At 39.6% G+C, this 18283-nt stretch overlaps 1 protein-coding gene across 5 annotated transcripts in view; it reads left to right on the top strand.

The window, feature by feature from the left end:
- The first annotated feature begins 11 nt into the window (after positions 1 to 11).
- LOC144475670 (uncharacterized) overlaps positions 12 to 18283 on the top strand; it is a 92378-nt gene continuing 74106 nt past the window's right edge. For 2 of the 5 annotated variants that reach the window (XM_078191783.1, XM_078191785.1), the window contains exons 1-4: positions 12 to 73; positions 777 to 1003; positions 10367 to 10622; positions 15732 to 15917. In XM_078191783.1, coding sequence (XP_078047909.1) covers positions 27 to 73; positions 777 to 1003; positions 10367 to 10622; positions 15732 to 15917 — 716 coding nt within the window. In that variant the 5' untranslated portion in view covers positions 12 to 26. Of the gene's footprint in view, positions 74 to 776; positions 1004 to 6606; positions 6650 to 7615; positions 7656 to 8471; positions 8554 to 10366; positions 10623 to 15731; positions 15918 to 18283 lie in introns of those variants that run through there. The other 3 variants (XM_078191787.1, XM_078191788.1, XM_078191786.1) reach the window with 3 other exon arrangements.

The following is an 18283-nucleotide window of genomic DNA, read 5'->3' as shown; positions in this document are numbered from 1 at the left end:
CAGTAACATCCCGCCAAACGTGGACGATGCGTTCCAAGACGCTGCTACATTGTGGGAAACGTGATTGCCAGAGGTAAAAATAACACGGTCAGCCCGAGATGCGTTCTTTCAACGAAAAAGTTATAGAGTGAAACAGCTTGCATTGATTTATCAAAAATTTATCTTAACATTGCTCGATTTACAGTTTTCTATACAGTATTTGAAACACTAAACTTGCCGATCCCTTAAAATAACTATTTATCTTGTAACAAGATATGCGTCGACTTAATCACTCTTTACTGAAGAGTTTTTTTTTTACCGGGATCGCGTTTCATAATAATTTCATCTTCGAGGCGACCATCGGTAGTTTGAAATTTGGTTGCAAGAGGCCCCGTGTTACCGTACCGCAGGCACGCGTGTGTTCGCGGAGACAGGTTGCTAATTCAACACAAACACCGTTCCTCGATTCAGTTTAGACGCACCGGTGAAAGTAACGTCACCCGGTTGTCTGTTGGTCTATTGTTGAACCCCGAGCACAGAGCAATTCCGGTCGGTCGGGAACGAAATTTCATTCATCGTGCGATCGATCGAAGATATATAGGTTTTTCGGTACGCGACGCCCGACGTAAAATTGTGCCGTTGCACAACGGCGCGGCGCGAAACGTGACGAATTTTGGCACCCCGGACGCGGCGTTTGTGACAGATTAATAGTTAATATATCGTCGAGACCCGCACGTGACTATTCTCTATTACTTTCATTGGTCGATTGGTTCGATTGTGCCTCGAGGCACATCTAGGCGGTCGATAGGCATCCTCAGAAATTCCACCGGTACGACACGGCCGAGGAAGCGGCATTGGCAAGGTGTGCAGTGGCGGGTCGGGCGAGGTTGTCTTTGTTCATTCCACTACCGGAAGCAGAAACTATCGGAAGTTAAATTTATGTCGTCCGAGGCTGATCCCGCTAACGAAAGTCCCGAGGAAGATCCAGCGCAGTCCGACACGATGCAGCTGTTTCAAAAAAAAGGTAAGTGGCCGTTTCCTGCTTGCATCAATCATTACCCACCTGTTTCTTAATTTGCTCGCCGGAAAAGTGGCGCTGAAAATTAGCGTCTAGTCATTTCCTCTTCATCGTTGAATTTTCAAAATATAGATAGTTTAATTGTATGACTATATTACGCTGCGTTAACGATAGAATTGCCCGTCGAGACGACGGATCTTGTGACTTTGAAATTATTTTTTAATAATGTATTATAACGTTTAGATTATTTTTTTAATGATGCATTATAAAGTTATCATCTGTAGCGTGTTCCGTAGTTCTGGCGATGAAGAAAGTCAAACGAATGCGTATGTGTTACAATAACTGTCGGAAGGTAAGGAGTTATGATGCCTCATTAGCGTGCATACATGTAGATTGCGTGTTTATTTATAGTTTATGTTGCGGTACTTTGATCGGAGACGTAAGTGCGCGATGGAGACTGATTTTTCTAGACGCCGACGTATAGCAAAGAAAACATGCACCTGTTCCTTTTTCCTTTTTTTTTTTTGTTAGTAAATCGGTCGTAAAGTAATAACGTGAATTGTCTTTTATGTTGCATTGCGAATGGTTCAGAGTACATTGATGTGTCGAACATGAATATAGTTAGGAAACCATTGTTGTGTCTTCGTGCAAGGTTTCGTAAGCAAAATGCTTACCATAGTTCTGCACAAAGGCAAGCGCGCAAAAGTTGTTTCTTGTTGCTACTTTTAAATCGCGTTTTATTACTTTCAACTGCGATTTAATGCCGAGATATTTTATTTTCATACCGTTTTACCGTAATAAATTCACTTAGTTTAAAGCTTAAACATTTTCGCGTGAACTTATTTTAATCGACTAATCCTTCGAGTTAACGATTTCCGCAAGAACCGCGATCATAGTACCAAAATACAAACAAAATACTGCTCGTATTATCGTTCTAAAGTAAACATTATTATAAGGACACGAAATCACTCTGACCTTGACCAATTTCCACGGAGTAAATCCATTAGTCAATATCTGCTGTTCGATGGAATAAAGTATAAACGAATTTCAGTTGCTTCGAACTTCCAGCTTGGCTGCTGAAGTAATGAAATAACAAATTGAACGTTACTTCGACGTTTTTTACGTTAAAATTGTTGTTCCTGAAACACATTCTCAGGCCACTATATTTATGCCGCGATCATTTCTAACTGAAAGCGGCGCCACGATTTTAGCAAAGTATAATGTAATCATAAAACAACAATTAGACAGAGGCATAGAAAATTCCTGAACCTTGACCTATTGTCTAATTAGCCACGTATAGATACACTCTCCCCTTTCATCCTTTATTCATAGTCTTCGAAGTGGTGTTGTGTACCTGTATGTGCGACAAGTGCGTGCTCGTGTGCGTCTGTGCATGCACGTGCACACATGCTCGTGCACGCGCTGTGCTTGCAAGAATGCAAAAAAACCGGGACGACGTGGAACAGCAATTTAGCGTTCCCGGTGGGACACATGGTTTTCGTGTTTTGTCTAATAATCCAACAGAAACAAGATCATCGTGTTCCGTCAAACTGACGAAAATCCGTTAAGAGGATTGACGCGTGTCGGTTGCAAGTTGCAAGATCTAACCCAGATTCATTTACTTGCCGCACGTAACGTCCGTGTATATCTGTATATTAATCGATAAACGGCTTTCAACAGATTACCGGGAATCTTTCTTCTCACTGCAAATTTCAAGTCGAGATTTCAGGATTTTCGTGAGCATTAAATCGATTGCTACGTAATACCTTTTTATTTTGATCTTACTGTTTCTATTATCCTAGTTTAACGTTCTGCATAAATTAAATTAAACTGCAGAAATGATTGCAGCTTTTCGATGTATGAAGTGCATTGATTTTTAAATTATAGCACATGTTATTTATTTATCGGTTCAGTATTTTATATACGCATATATTAATATACATATATTCCAGTATATCATTATACATGCATATGCAGCGAATACTGCGCAGTTAACATTTATTTAAAACATTAGTATCTGAACAATGTTCTGCATTTTAAGATTACCGTAAATGCAAGTGGCCATCTGTTTGTATCATTGGTACAGTCATCGCGGACAAAGTGCAGAATCCTGCATTGCAAATCACACGGCGAACTGCGTTTCTGTTTGACTAAGCTAGCAATTTATCCTGTTCATGCACTGTTTGGCAGAAACTAAATTGCACGTTCAAAAACACCGTTAGCGCAAATAACGAACGGAAATTCGCCTTCCACGAAAACAAACGTTTTGATTTCCCGTGGAACAATGTGTAATGTTGAATCGAACAACGTATGAAATTGGTAATAAAATCAACGTTGTTTCGGAAACAGTCGCAGACACGGTGTTCGAAACGAAACCATTTCCCCGATTAAATTGTCAGCTTTATTTGAGCTATTCTTGTTCCTTTTCCTTCAGTTAAGTGGGCTCGTAATTGTCCCTTAGTTTGTCAACAAACACGGAGAATTTTGGAAGAGGAGATGTTATTATCCGAGCTCCGCCGCATGTTTTTCTAGTCGCCGAACGACAACAACTATAATAACGCGCCGCGAGATTCGAATATTCGTATCTCCTTCTGCAAAATTCTACATTTTTGTTTACGAGATGATTATTGAAGAGAATTTACTGCAAATCACGTTCGCTTTCTAGAGTATTGCATTTCTTGCGATCATTGTCGGAGCAGTGCTGCGCCAGGATACGTTTCCTCCAATTGTTTAGTCCTTCTCCAAGCGAATTCGCGAGTCGGTGAACTTGACCGTACGCCAAATTGCAAAATTATAGCACGGAGAAAACTTTCGCTGTCGGCACCGTCATAAATTTGCCTGATCGTATATTGCTTGGCTCCGACTTGGGTTTTGCTTTCAACCGGCGCTACAAATTCATTTCCAAGTCGTGTTCTTCAGTTTGGCTGCCTCCAAGCTATCTTCCATGCTCGAAGCAATCATTTTCCAATTCTGTCGGTTTTATTGAATGTCTTATCGTCTCTTTTTAATTGTTTTATTTCGATCTACGCTTTTTCGTTAAAGTTTCTCCTCTTGCTGCTCTGTTTACGATCTTAAACTTAAAAGATTCTAAATGAATTCTAAATAAAAAATATATACGTATCAATTTTCACAGTGAGTAATTAAAAACAAAAGATAGCTCCGAGGACGTCTTTAATTTTTTTATTTCTCAAAAATTTTAGCCACGCGTTGATCGAGTTTCTGTCATTGAATAAACGGCACAGAATACATTTTAATGATGATCGATTCGCGATTGATGATCGGGCTGTCTTTCAACGGTAAAACGAAACGTTTTTTATGCGCAGAGCCTGAACTCTTCTCGAAGTAGAGACGAACTTGTGACCTTCTCTGTATAACGAGCACGTATGTGGTCACTTAATACTAATTGAGACCGAAATAATGAGCTATCGGTCAAGTGCCAGCGATATTACGCTTATCATAAATGTTTTACGATTTGACAGCTACCATAATGCGGATACTGGCCAGACGAGACCAAGGTTTGAATAATAGAATTTTTATCTAAGCCGAAAGAAATTGAGAGATCGAAATATGCGTCGTATTTTAAGTTGAACGGTTTTACAATTAATTTCTCCGCCAACTTAAACTCTGTCGATTAATGTTCGTAATAAATGGAGAAACTTCACGGTATGTGCATATGCCTTCTTTATCAACAAATAACATTCAATTGGACACAGATAAACGTTTATCATCTGAGGTCGTAGTTCTATCAAAATTATTGGCGAGACATTCTTTTTCATTTTAACGTCGCACAGAATATTTATATATACCGTTCCGGACAATCTGGATTCAAATCCGTGAACGTAGCTGTGGCCTCGATCGTATCCAGTAATGTGGGCAAGTACGTCTTATGAATATCGTAATTTATTAATCTGTTATTCTGTAATTGTAAGTTAAATTAGTGGTAATTTCTTTTCTTTTAGAATAAATATTTCTGCGTACTCTAGTATGCTGTATCATAAAATCCATAATTATACTCATATTATTATATTAATTTGTATGCATTTATGACAAAAATGGTATATTAAATATACGGCAATCGAAGCTTTCAAAGAATTTAAATATATATATTATATTTTCTTTAAATATGCAATCTATTAAAGTTGAATAAAAAAAAAATTAAATCTTTCTACAATAGACACTAGAATAGACGCTAAAATTAATCCAGACAATTTTAATTCTGCACGAAAGATTCGCAATCCATCGATAAACTACGTTTGAGCTTTCGCCAATTATCTCATTTGCTTTAATCTAGGAACTATTTGCTCGGGTGAACGTAATTGTACAAATACGATCTGACTATACACTTTACATACATAATCAGACGATTTCAGAATATACAGTTCTGGCATACTAATGAAATATTAATCGAGCCTGATGAGACAAATCTTGGGTAGTCTACCGATTAATATTCACGACTACGTGTTGATCTCGTTCCCATCGCTAATATTGTCCTACCTTCGCGACGGAGTTATATACATCTTACTCGGGACAAAAATAACGAGTAAATACGAAGTAGCTTTATTTCGACCGGCGGCAAAATACCGGCTAAAGCATAAATAAAATTAGTTCGACGAGTGCCAACAATTTGAGATAATCATCTTGATAAGCGTCACTTGAACATAACGATTAACGCTCGAACGGTGGTCCTCTTTGCCGAAAATAGAACTATAGAGGTTTCGGATCGTTTATAATTTTATTTATCAATTTCTATTATTATACATTTTTCAGATAGTTTTCACGTTAGTTTTAACAGAGCTTATAAAGACATGCGAAGATTTAAATTAACTGTCACAATTAAAATATATTTCAATATGAATTTCATTGCCAAAAATTACAAATATGCAAATTTAATTAGCAGAGAGCTGAATTTTAGTTGCAAAAAAATGAGTAGGACGTACGTAACGATTTGAAATTCGTAGTTAGTTGAATGATAATTTAAAAAATCGTAGTAACATTATTAGCAAATTAATAGAAACAGATGGACGGTGTCCACGTATATTTATAGCCAGATATTTGACCTTTGAAATGCTGTAAAGCGTAGGTAGAATGGTTTTTCAATTTAAATGTGTCCCTTTCGTGCCACTCCTTCCTTTCCTCGAGATTTCGCTGATTACGTCACCACGGATCTCCCTAGACGCTCGAATCGTCGGAAATAATTCTGAACCAGGTGGGATCGAGAAGAGGCGACGTACGTGTCGCAAATATTCAGGGAAATACCGTATTCCCGGCAAGGATGCGCGGCCTTTTGCCAAAAACGTGACTGTCCTTGTACTTGGGGGACGCCCAACTTTTTAGTCGTTAGGCAGAGGTCCATGAGGTCGTTCCTCACACATTAACGCTTCTTTTTTGCTTATTGTACCTCTTAATTTCTATCTTGCTCCGAACGGTCAAGAAAGAACCAGTGCTTTGTTTATCACCCTCCCCCAACCGCCGTTCACAGCACTCGTGAATCGTCGAATGTGTTTCGAGCAGAACGCATTAGGCACCCGTACAATTCTCTTTCCTTGACCGTCATCTTGAGACCTCTGTTTCCATCTGACATTACCCTCTGCTCATGTCGCCGGTGCAACTTTTCGCTTTGCGATATGGCATTGCGGCTCAATCAGATCCGAGGTAAGCTGTCACCATATGCACGAAACCACACGAGCACACTAGCCTAGTTACGGATTTTAGCACAGAGCGTAATCAGCGACCGTTTCACAGTGTTTGAACAATGAAGCATTTCGAATACTGTGGGAATCTTGTGCCAAAAACGCTTTAAAGAAAGTAGCTGTCTCTCGCAGCGGGTACCGCCGTTGTTCCAGCAATATTGAACTTACTTTATTCGTGATTAACACCGAGCCCACCGAACGTAGAACTACGTGACCTGTATTGTTTTATAATGGCAATGATACTGTATTTATTTCGAAATTTATTCAGTAATTTTCTGTTAAAGAGCCTTATATAATAATTTATAAATTGTTAGCTATAATGACACCAACTTGTGACGCAAAAAGTGCGAAACCGGTCTGTGTTTTCATTTTATGGAAATTGAAAAATTAGTTAACTAAAGGAAGGAATAGTAATATCAAAGTAGGAGCTCCGATAAAGACTTTCGAATTTATCTAAATTTTTTTAAGGCAAGAACAGTGAATGCAATTAGTCTCATATGATAATTAAAGTCTACTTTAATTATTTAAACATTGTTTAGGACGATTGCATATAAAAAAAGATTTGTAAATGTTTATATTTCTTGTGAGAGAAGCCAAATTTCCGACAGCATGGCGTCGTTGACTTCGTTGCAAGACGCTGTTTTTAATACTCTCACGACTCGCGTAACTTTCGTGAAACCGAAGACATAGTATACTAATGCTAAGGTTGACGTGATGCAAGAAGGTTTTAAACGAATTAAAGCTCAGTCGCCAAGAATAGGTTAGAATCACGTCTGCCCCAACATTACCACACCTGTTTCTTAAAACATCAGTCGCTGTTCATTTAACAAACTCACCGTTCGCGACACAATTTCTCCGTTCGCTTCGCACGTTCCGGGGTTTTGCTCGTCGCATTTCCGTCGTTCGTTATCATCGCCGGATTAAACAAAGCAGAGTCGCGATCATGTCTAGACGTGGACATCACTCAGGTAACACACGGTGCTATTATTATCTGAAAATCAGACACGAAGCGGAATGATCGTGTCCGCGCGTTCCGCGAAACACGAGCCGCGGAACCACGAAATCGTACTGTTCCCGGAAGTAGGCGTTCTTTTTTTCGCTAGAGTGAATCGAAAATAGTCGACACGTGTTCCCGTGTAACTGTTACGTCAACAAGCAACATTTTTGACGATGCTGAATGGATTCGAAGGCTTCGTCTGAATCGTTCTGTTCCGCGACAGAATGTACACGCAGTGGCTCGAAAAAGTGTTTGAACGTGCGATTACGGACTGCCGAAAAATCCTTGACATGTTGATCGGTATAATTTCGTCAAAAGGAATCGTGCAACAATAAACTCGCACTCGGCTTAGAGCAAGAAGGCTCAGATTTCATAATACGTCGGCGGGAAACTGAAGATTTATTTTCTTCCGGAAAATGTTGGAAGTGAAATTGCGATTGAAAGTTTCTAAGAAAATTAGAGATTATTTTCTCTGATTGATTCTACTACGATCGTGAAGATTGAAGTTTCCTCCTTTGCAACGGCACCTTGGCAGTTGACAGACGATCTTTTTTGGTGATTTTACTGAACTTTGAATGAGAAGTATATCGTCATCTTTGTAGCTATACAGGAGAGTACGACACGGTAGAACTTGTTCACCATTTTTGTGCCATAAAACAGAGAAAAGTGATCGTACATCATTCTTTTGCACGTCTTTATAAAGGAGAAGCTTCGATCTTTAAATCTACAGTAGGTTCCGTCGCGAAAAAAATTTTGTAACGTTTTTAGAAACGTTTGAATTCGCAGCATTTTTCCATCCGCGATGGCACGCGAAAACATTTTCTCCAAATATGTGGGAAAAAGAGCAGTCGCCAATTTTTTGCAGACAGGTAATTCAGTGATCAAATACTTCCTGGAGTCAGAATAAATCAATAAAATTGCGTTGGAGGAGCAGTTACGTATCTAAGGTGGAAGTGGGGTGCCTTGTTATTGACATCGGGATTAAAGTGCACGTGCTTTAGGTAACTGCGACAGACGGCTACAGTTATCCAGCAAAATATGTTACTGACAAAGATACTAGGACAGATTGTGTGAAATAACATATTTTCACCGAATAAACCGTTCCCGTTTACACAAACGACGGACCTTTTTGGTTCAAATATAACCGAGTGTACTTAGGCTCATCAATAATTTTATTTCCAAATTAAAATATTTTCGACGTTAACGTAACCCTATGAACTTTTAAATTAATTTTCAGAAACTAAATAGTATACTCTGGCTTCAAATAAATCCGATATTTGTCGCTCGAGTGTTAATCGTTGAATAAAATTTTTCTGGAAAACCATTGTAATGCTTTTTATCGAAATGTTTGGATTGCTGCTTCATAAAAACTTGATCAATGTGGTAGAAATATCGGATAGCCCTGGCTAGAGAAATGTCAAACGTAATCTTTTTTATATCAGACCAACGCAGGGTGAAATGGGAACCGGCTTGTTATAAAAGAACCCAAGTGAATGAGCTGAATTGACCTGCACTCAAATACGGTCGATACAGTTATTAACAGCAAAATTAGTTGCGTGCAGAGATACGATACGAGCGAAGATGCGAACGTTCCCCTAGCAAACAAAATGTTATCTAAATAGCTTTAGAATTTTCAGATTAGAAAATTCTAACACATTCCTGAACACAACCAGCATTTTTTCATAGTTACAGCTTTTGTAAAAAATATTTCAAACGATCATTGAGTAAATAATATTGTATAAAAACATGAATCGTGAGAGTTTCATTGAATGCACCGAACAAAAATTACTATGGGATGTTCATTCGTTGGACAGATCTGTTAAAATAAATCTAGAAAGAATTTTATGACACAAGCGAGAAATTAATTTTCGTTAATGACGGTTCTATCGCCGACATCATCTAACCGCAGATCAATGTCGTTGTTAATAGTTGAGAAATTGCGTTCCCAATCTACTGTTCGCAGTACTTCAAGCTGAAAATGGCCCATCAGGTGACTTGTAGGATTACTGTGTCCAAGGGGGATGTACTCGCTAATTTGTGGATTGACTGTCGTGCTGCATCTGGAGCTTCATAACGCGTTAACTAGCATTCACTTCGAAACTAGAACACTATAGAAGTACATGTAACTTAAAAGCAAAATCCTGTTTAAGACACTGAACACGAGGTCCTGTGTAATGATGAAACTAATTAAGAATACGAATCAGAGACTTAATAAAATTATTACATTTTGTATACGTTTGTGTTCATATATAATACTACAATCTCTCTGAAACCTTTCACATTTTTACTTACGCGAGCAAACACGTGACAAAAGCATTACTTTCAATATGCAGTGAGTAACGATATTATTCGGGCATTTTTTAGAGCGAGAAATTATTTTTGCGAAATTGAAGCAAACGACTTGAATTTAACTAACTTATCAGGCAGCGAGTGAAAAATTTTCGCTTTTTAATATTTTAACAGTACAGTTCTTAAAAAATTACGTCGAATAAAATTTTATTCCTTTATCTGTTATCCGTCCTTAGAATGAAATTTTGTCCAATTCGGATGCATACACATTGAGAAAAATGTAAGGAGAAAAATCATTTTGGTCAGCTAGAATCGCGTTTAGGCGACGAGTCTAGCCCAGGATCAAAGAGCACGCATTTCCATGAAAAAAAGCTAATCGTTGCTCGGTTTCAGACAGCGAACTCGGCACGCAGATCCGACGCAGCGGCTCTCTGAGGATTCCGAAGTCTCCTAAGGTCGATCGTAACAGATTACACGTGTCATCGTACGAAGGAAAGCTGAGCAATGTGCAGTGGACCCCGGACAACTCTGATGATACCACGCCAGTCCGGCCCGCCAGGCACTCCGCACCTGCGATTGACGCACCTGCGCCGGAATACCTTGCCAGGAACCTCCTGCAACTCGGCTGCCCGGTCGTGTCGATGCCCACGTAAGTCCTTTCGAATTCGGCGTCGCTGTGTTTCGGAAAGCAATCCGTCAAATCTGGATATCGTCTACGCACGGATATCAAATCCCCGCGAGCCGTCCTCGTCGATGGTTCCTCGCGATTCGGAATACTGCGCAGAGGCTGGGCGGTGCGGTTTACCATGACTGAGAGGTGTGTTCACTTGTAGGACGTGCAGTACGGGTCGGAAAAGTTGGTTCTCATGCAGTGAATCTCGCAAGAAAGTGCTTGCCGCGAATAATCGTACACGAAGGTGACTCCTGCAACGATCTTATCAGTTCCCACACGTTCATGCTAATTAGCTACGGTTTTGTAGAGGGCTCCTCGGGTTTTCCACCGAAAGTCGATGCAGCTCCGGAAGCATACGAGAGCATTGTTACGGTCTCCACAATTTGTTGCAATTGTTAGGAGAGAAAATCAATACATGTTTCATCCTGGTACACTTGCGATTGATTGGAAAAATTGATGGAAAATCTGAATGTTCCAAGACGGTTCTAAAAAACAGAAATTACATAAAAATATATCGTTACTTTTTATAATTTTGATCGGATGAAAACAGTGTGACGATATTATTAAACCCCTCTTATGTCTTTGTAATTTTATACCGATTACGTTTACAAATTGCAACAAACACGATTCCAATAGAAATTTCTTTCTTTCTTCATTAATCTTAGTCAGTCGAAAGTAATACATAGATGTCCCTTATATTAATTTGACATTTACATTGTTTTAAATTTCACATTTTTTGCATTTTGGATCAACGTTTTGACTGATGCTTGTGAGGCACTCGATGAACGATCATTGCTTTCCTTTTGACAACAATACGATTTGTGCTAGGCTTAATTTCCATTTTTCGAGAAAATGTTTGAACTAATTAGTTGGTACATTGTCATTCGCATCGCTTTCATCACAATAAATTCAATGTATTCCTATGTAAATTTTACGTGCTATACTGTCTGGGAGTTTCATTATTGACGAACAGATCATGAATTCATTCATGAGGTTTACTTTAGCTCTTGATTTGCTGACGCCTTAGCTTTCTTAGCTTGCTCTAATTCAGTAGTCACAGTAATTATGTTTTTAATGCTAATCGAAATCAATTCGTCTTTAACAGTTAAATTGTATATTACTTCTGAGCATACCGTTGTCCTAGATGTTCGATAGCACTCACAGCTATTCTCGCGATTCGCAGAATGATACGCATAGCTATCACGATTTTCAATTCGAGTTGATGGATCAAAAACACATTTAACTTCAGTTATGGTCGTGATCATCGTTGGAAGATAATCTCATTCGGGTTTATAGCCACTGTAACCGGGAGAAGTTCGACGATAGTTAATAAAACTAAACCGACACTTCACCAAAATTAATTAGGTCTTCTCTTATAGATTGAAGAATGTAATGATAAAGAATATATTTAGTTGTTGTAACATTTTCATTAAATAATATATCACGAATAAATGTAAATCAATTCTTAATTGCGAATAACAACACTCATTCAGCACGAATAAAATCATGAGCAATTTATTGCTTATTTAATTAACTGGCATGTTTGGAATCACTAGAAACTTTTGTAGAACTTCATGTTTCCGTCCGTAATTTTTAATGTACCGAAACTTTCTCGAATAAAATACTGCAGAACTTCGTTGTCACGATATATTCTTTCATAGAATTACAGTTGTAGATCTTTATCAGAGGGAAAGTCCCATGAAATTACGGCCAGAAAATTGGATCCGGAAAAGAAAGTCTCATAGAGTATTACAATACTAACAAACTTAGCTGGTCCCATAATTATGATCAACATCCTTGATTTACTTAAGTGTACACTAAAAAAGGAAATATTTAACAAGTAACAAATCTGTTAATTCGTGCCTATTAAAATCTCTTTATATTTTTAATTGATTTTATAACACGTTATTAATATTCTGCTTCATAATGCTTTTATCAATGGCGATCTTAACATCGATTTTTACCAATCGTTCACCTTACTAGAAATTATATAATTGATCCTTGATAAATTAATGTCCTAACTATTAGTACACACATGTATAGCGTATTCTATATTGATATTAATTCATTTAAAGATCAGCTTAAAATACTTGCTTAAATTAAACGAATTACTCGAAAAGCTACTCTTATTATTAATATTTATGTTAATTTGTTCAACGCTGAGGAATCTTTAATGTTCATTCCGCTTTGCTTACTCACGCTTTAGATAAACTGTACTCGCCTGTAAAAATTCCTCAGTCCTCGTGTACAACGTATTTCAAATTCCTCCCGCCGCATAGTAGGTATAAAGAGTACTAGGTGTTCGTGACAAAATTCATACCGCTTAAACCAATTCATCTTCAACCTTAAAATTTCTTTAAAATTAATCAAACATATTGGTTGTTACTTTTAAAATTCCCCTTGGTCTATTTTAAAGATAGTATGTCATTCCATAAAATATCTGAAGTTGAAAGAAAATATACAAATTACCTAAGAATCACACTGAAGGAAATTCGTCGAAATCTACAGTGAAATTACTTCCAATATTTTTTAAAAGGTTCGACATATTTCTTAACACTTCGACTGCCATGTCATCCGTATGCGAATGACGGAGCCCTTTGCACAAATTTTTAAATTATTTTCACGCTAATCTACCTGTTGCGTCGTACTAATTTCGAAAAATTAATCGATGCCATACAGCTTGACATTTCAGTTCTCATTTGATCAATAATCAAATAATTGAATATCATCGAACTATTAAAAGTGAAGGCACATTTGATAACCTTGGTTAATTTCGTCATACGGGACATCATAATTTAAAAATTTCGGATTTTTTACATTCGTCCATTACTCGCCGCAGCAGTCGTCGAGGGTGTCCCGTGCGATTAGTTACGCCACTGTCGGCCACTGGTATACACCGGTAGTCCCTTAATGAGGAAGTTATTTTCATTTCGCCAGCCTGTGGGGCAATTAAACGTCCACCGTGTAAACATATAGCGACGACGCGAGACTGCGCACGTGTAGACGGATCGATATCCGTCTCAGCCGGCCCACCGTGAGCAACGTCTCGCGGTGCACGCGCTGGAAAGAAAGAGAAGAAAAAAGAGTCAGAGAGAGAGAGGGAAAGAGAGAGGAAGAGAGAGAGGGAGGAAGAGAGAGAAGATTTGGGCTAGTCCCGGGAACAACATTTCCGATCAGCTGACCGGCACCGCGGTCCCTCTGTCGGCGAGTTTCCGTATACCGGGTGCAGCGATGCGATCTCTCGTTGGCGCATCTTGTATAGGTGCATATAGATCGTCGTGCATGTGTACGTCTTCTCGTGCTCACAATCAGGTCCCACTAGCAAGCTATATCTAGCGGTATGGTGTTCGGTCAATAGCTGGCGGGACTGGCGCAGACGCGGCGCAGCGGAACAGCTGAGTATGCGTTCGCCGCTGTACATCCAACGGTGCTGTACCATTGGTGTACATCCGCGGAAGTGTCGTCGACTAGCGAGGAGTTTGCACGAGCGCGGACTGCACCGCGTTCCACCACGCACCGCATTGCCGTATTTTCGATGCAAGCTGCGAACGTCTCTGCGGGACACGCCGTTCACGATCCTCGTCCATCCCGTCCGCGTCGAATTTGACCCGAGATCTATACGAGAGACCCATTCCGATCCGCGTTCGGGCTCGAGATATCGGCGGCTCGTTGCGTGCCAGAAGGACGCACGCGGACAAATAGACCCGGACAGTGCGTACGACGCATCGGTCGGTGTCATTATCGGTCGTCACGGCATCGCGATAAGGGATCCCTTCGCCGAATAACCATCCCAGTGGCGACCGAACAGAATTTCATTGATCTTCCGAGCAGCTTCCGAGCAGTATCCGAGAGGAACGATGCTGCGATCGTATTGACCGTTGCCAGCTTCCGGGCTGCCCTAATTCTCGGGTGAAAGTCGTCAGAGTCCTTTGTGGTGCGCGTAAAATGAAAATCGGAACGAGGATATAGGAGCTCTAGTCATAATTAGAGTTTCCGTTCGTGGGAGAAGACCCAATTCCCGAGTCGGTTTTTGCATGCGATTGTGAATCAGTAACGTGGAACAGTGGCGCCCCTCTACTGGACTGCTACCTACGAAATCACTCGTCGCAGGTGTGACTTTTTCAAAACCCGTTTTTTAATCCCTTTCTATTCAGTCTTAGACGATTCAAGTAACGACGACCGTTCGCGACGTTCGGTTTTCACTTCTCCGGCGGTTACGCTGTTGTAAACGTTTTGTCAACCCTTCGTCCGTTGCCCTGTAAAAGTCTTGCGAATCGAAATGGAACTGTCTGTCTCAGTTGCGTCTTCGATATAGCATCTTGACATCCCATTAAAGTCAGGAAGCGTGGCGCGTTTTCGCGATGCACGGGCCCCATGTACACACGTATGTAGGTTACATGATTTACGGATGCATGTACGTTTCTCTTGTGTCTTCCAATTTGCATACAGATCTCGTCATGTTTCCGCTGACCGTCATCTCCTCGTGATAGTTTGAAATTCTCAATGACATTTTGCTTTTGGCAATAAACGACGGAAGAAGATAGCAGAAAGAATCATCACGACATCTGTGAAATGTTTTCGGAGGTTCCGTAGGTTGCGTAATGCGCAAGGGATTCGATAGTTTTCGAAACATCGGTTTGGCCAACTGAGTCTTCCCCCGTTTTCGAAACCAGTTGAAAAATAAGCGTCGCTGCTTCTCTTGGAACGGTATTTCCCTTTTTCGTAGCTCATCGATGTTGGAAAAATGCCAGACGAGATTTCGGCCAACTCGATGCATGATCGGAACGAGTTTCATCTGATGCTCGATCGATAATGAATCAACCAGGTTGTAGAGAATCACGTTTGTCGTGCTTCGCATTAGAACGCGGATTAAGGTGTTAGCGACTTAACGGACTCACGTGTTTGATTAGATTCGTTTGCTCGATGAAGTACGGTTAATCAGATGCACGAAATTACGTAGAAACGCGGCGCGACAGGCCCCCATGTTTGGCAAGCTAGGCGAGAAGGGAAACAGCAAGTAATTATTAAAGATGACGAAGGTAAACAACGATTTCTCGTAATATCTCAGTGGTTTTGTTGTTTCAGACCTCGCGGCGCTGTAGGGCCCGAGCCTCCGCACAGTAGCGACAGCGATGAATACACGTCGGCTCAGGGCCATCATCAGCAACCGGGTCATGGTCATGGTCAAGGACAAGGGGACGTCTACCACGTGCCTAAAGTCCACGTGTCGGGACCATCTAACAATAATGAATCCTCTTCCGTCGTCAATGGGTGAGTCAAATATTTTTATTTCCGACTATGATCGTTCATCTGTTTGCCTTCGTAATTATCGTTAGGCGAGAGAAGCGAATTGTGAAGGTAGTCTTGTGCAACATGATGAATACATTATACATATTTTCAACTCGTACACTGCCGCGATGGCCGTTTGTGACCGGTACTTGTTCTCACGATTGGACTATGGCAGCCATTCAAAGATTCTAGAATGGTCAATCGATAGCAAAATATTCTAAATACGTATGTAATAGGTCATAATGATTCATTGTTGCGAAAGCTGTATCTTGGTATAATATTCAGAGGTAACTCTTACACGCTTCTTTAAGACCAAGATACTTTTCTCTGCAGCTGCCCTTTAGCGATCATATACACCCTTGGCACACGGCGTTATAAAAAAGTATCACTCTAATTAAGAAAGCAATTAATAGTCGTGGAATATCCTTGAAAATTTCACCAAAAACCGAAGATACTTTGCCATCCTATGTCTTAAACGAAATTCAGCAACGTCAACATCAATCGTCTTTACAGATAAACCAGTTATCCAGGTGACCTGCCGTAAATATATCGCTATTTTTTAAATATTAAAAAGTGAATCACAGCGGTGGCTCACGAGCTTGAACTAGACTTCGAATCTTCGTGCGAAACGTAAATATTCTTCGCCTTTTACAAGCAATATAAGCCACTTTAGAATCTCTTTCTTTCTTCACTAAATTTCTCACTTTCTCCCGCGGTTGAAATTGCTGCCACCTATTTTTGGTCATAAGTCCATCAAATTCACAGTCTAGTAATTACTGTAAAATTTCCTTATCCGCAAAAACATTTGTCCGATCCGTGAGATAAAATCGTAGAAACTCGACTAACTTTCTACGACTACGCTACACTTATCTTGTACTCGATTAGCAAACTTTTTATCGCGTTGTCGTACAGCGGCGTATTTGATCTCAAAAGCTGGTCGAAATTATTTTATTTCTTTTTGTGCGATTGAAGCACGGCAAGTGAGATGATGCCATTATGTACTTATAATTCCTCAAAAATTGTACAAGATAATAGTTCAGATAATAGTTAGATCATAATAATGATTTAAATACATTCGACAATCTCCAGAAATTTCATGTTTTATATAAAACATGTTTAGATCGATTTTTGGCCAGTTATTGATGCCAGGTACTCCATTGTGCACCGTGCGGTCCGCCATCGGCAATTTCTATTCACGTATTGGTCGGTGCGCGAATAAATTTCGCGCGCATGTTAATTGAAATCCCGTGTTGTATTGTCTCGATATAATCTGATCGAAACGTTCACCGGCGTTGATAAGTACTCCCAGCTGCGCGACATCTTATCGCGCGTACAGACTCACGGATTCTTATGCTTTGCATTGTACGATGCGTACGTTTTCGGCGAGGCTGGCGACGGTTTAACGTTACGCTATAAATAATTTCTCGAATGAAGAAATGCGACTACGGCGAATCACGTAATTGTGTCGAACAAACGCGTGCAGAGTGCTGTGTGGGTGTAATCACGTTCCCGGTGCAATTAATACGATAGTTTTCGAGGGATTCCACTGAGTCGGTGTATTCGGCGTTGGATTATTTGCGTCGCGAAGTTACTTTCGCGTGTGGAAAGATCGTTAAACGCCATGGAGATAATTAGAGAGGTAAGGCATAATGATTTATGCGATACAACATTGTTATATGGACGGTGTTATACTATATTAAATGATAAGCGCGCGAATTAGTGTACCAAAAATATATTTCAAATGTAATCCGTATGAATGTTATCGAGCTCAGCCTTCATGCTGATGATTAGCGGCAACGAGAGAACTTACCTTTGTAAAGTTACGTCTTTACATCTAGATACTGGGCGAATTGCATTTGGTCTATTGAATTCAAGTGGCAGAAGCAATATGAATCTTTCAAATGGAAGCAAACATTTCACCTATTAAATCCATAGGAGAAGTCTCACTTTAACGAGAAAGGAGCTTAAAAATTCTTTTTTCAAGGGACTGAAAAACGCGTTTTTTTTTTAAACAGCCTTGTTCAGATTATAATTTATCATCATTTATCTTGTCTTCAATACTTTCCATTTAATCTGATTCCTGCGGCGCCTACACTTCTGTAGATTAAGAAATGTTTTGCATTCTTTATGTCTGGCAATAACAACAATCGGAATCATATTTCAGTCAGCAATAAATTCCTCGTTTAATTGATGGAACTGCTAAGTTTGGTATTATAATAATCAGTATCTTCCTTCGAAGAAATTTCTAAAAATGGTATTTTGATGTATACATTTTTAATACCAACTGCAGCGTATTTATAATTAGTCTACGGATTTTTATGCAGAATAGAAATTTGTCTAAGTTAATT

This window comes from Augochlora pura, chromosome 10, assembly GCF_028453695.1.
Source record: "Augochlora pura isolate Apur16 chromosome 10, APUR_v2.2.1, whole genome shotgun sequence".
Lineage (NCBI taxonomy): Eukaryota > Metazoa > Arthropoda > Insecta > Hymenoptera > Halictidae > Augochlora > Augochlora pura.
Note: the sequence above shows the minus strand (reverse complement) of the source record. Positions and strands in the feature narration are given on the sequence as shown.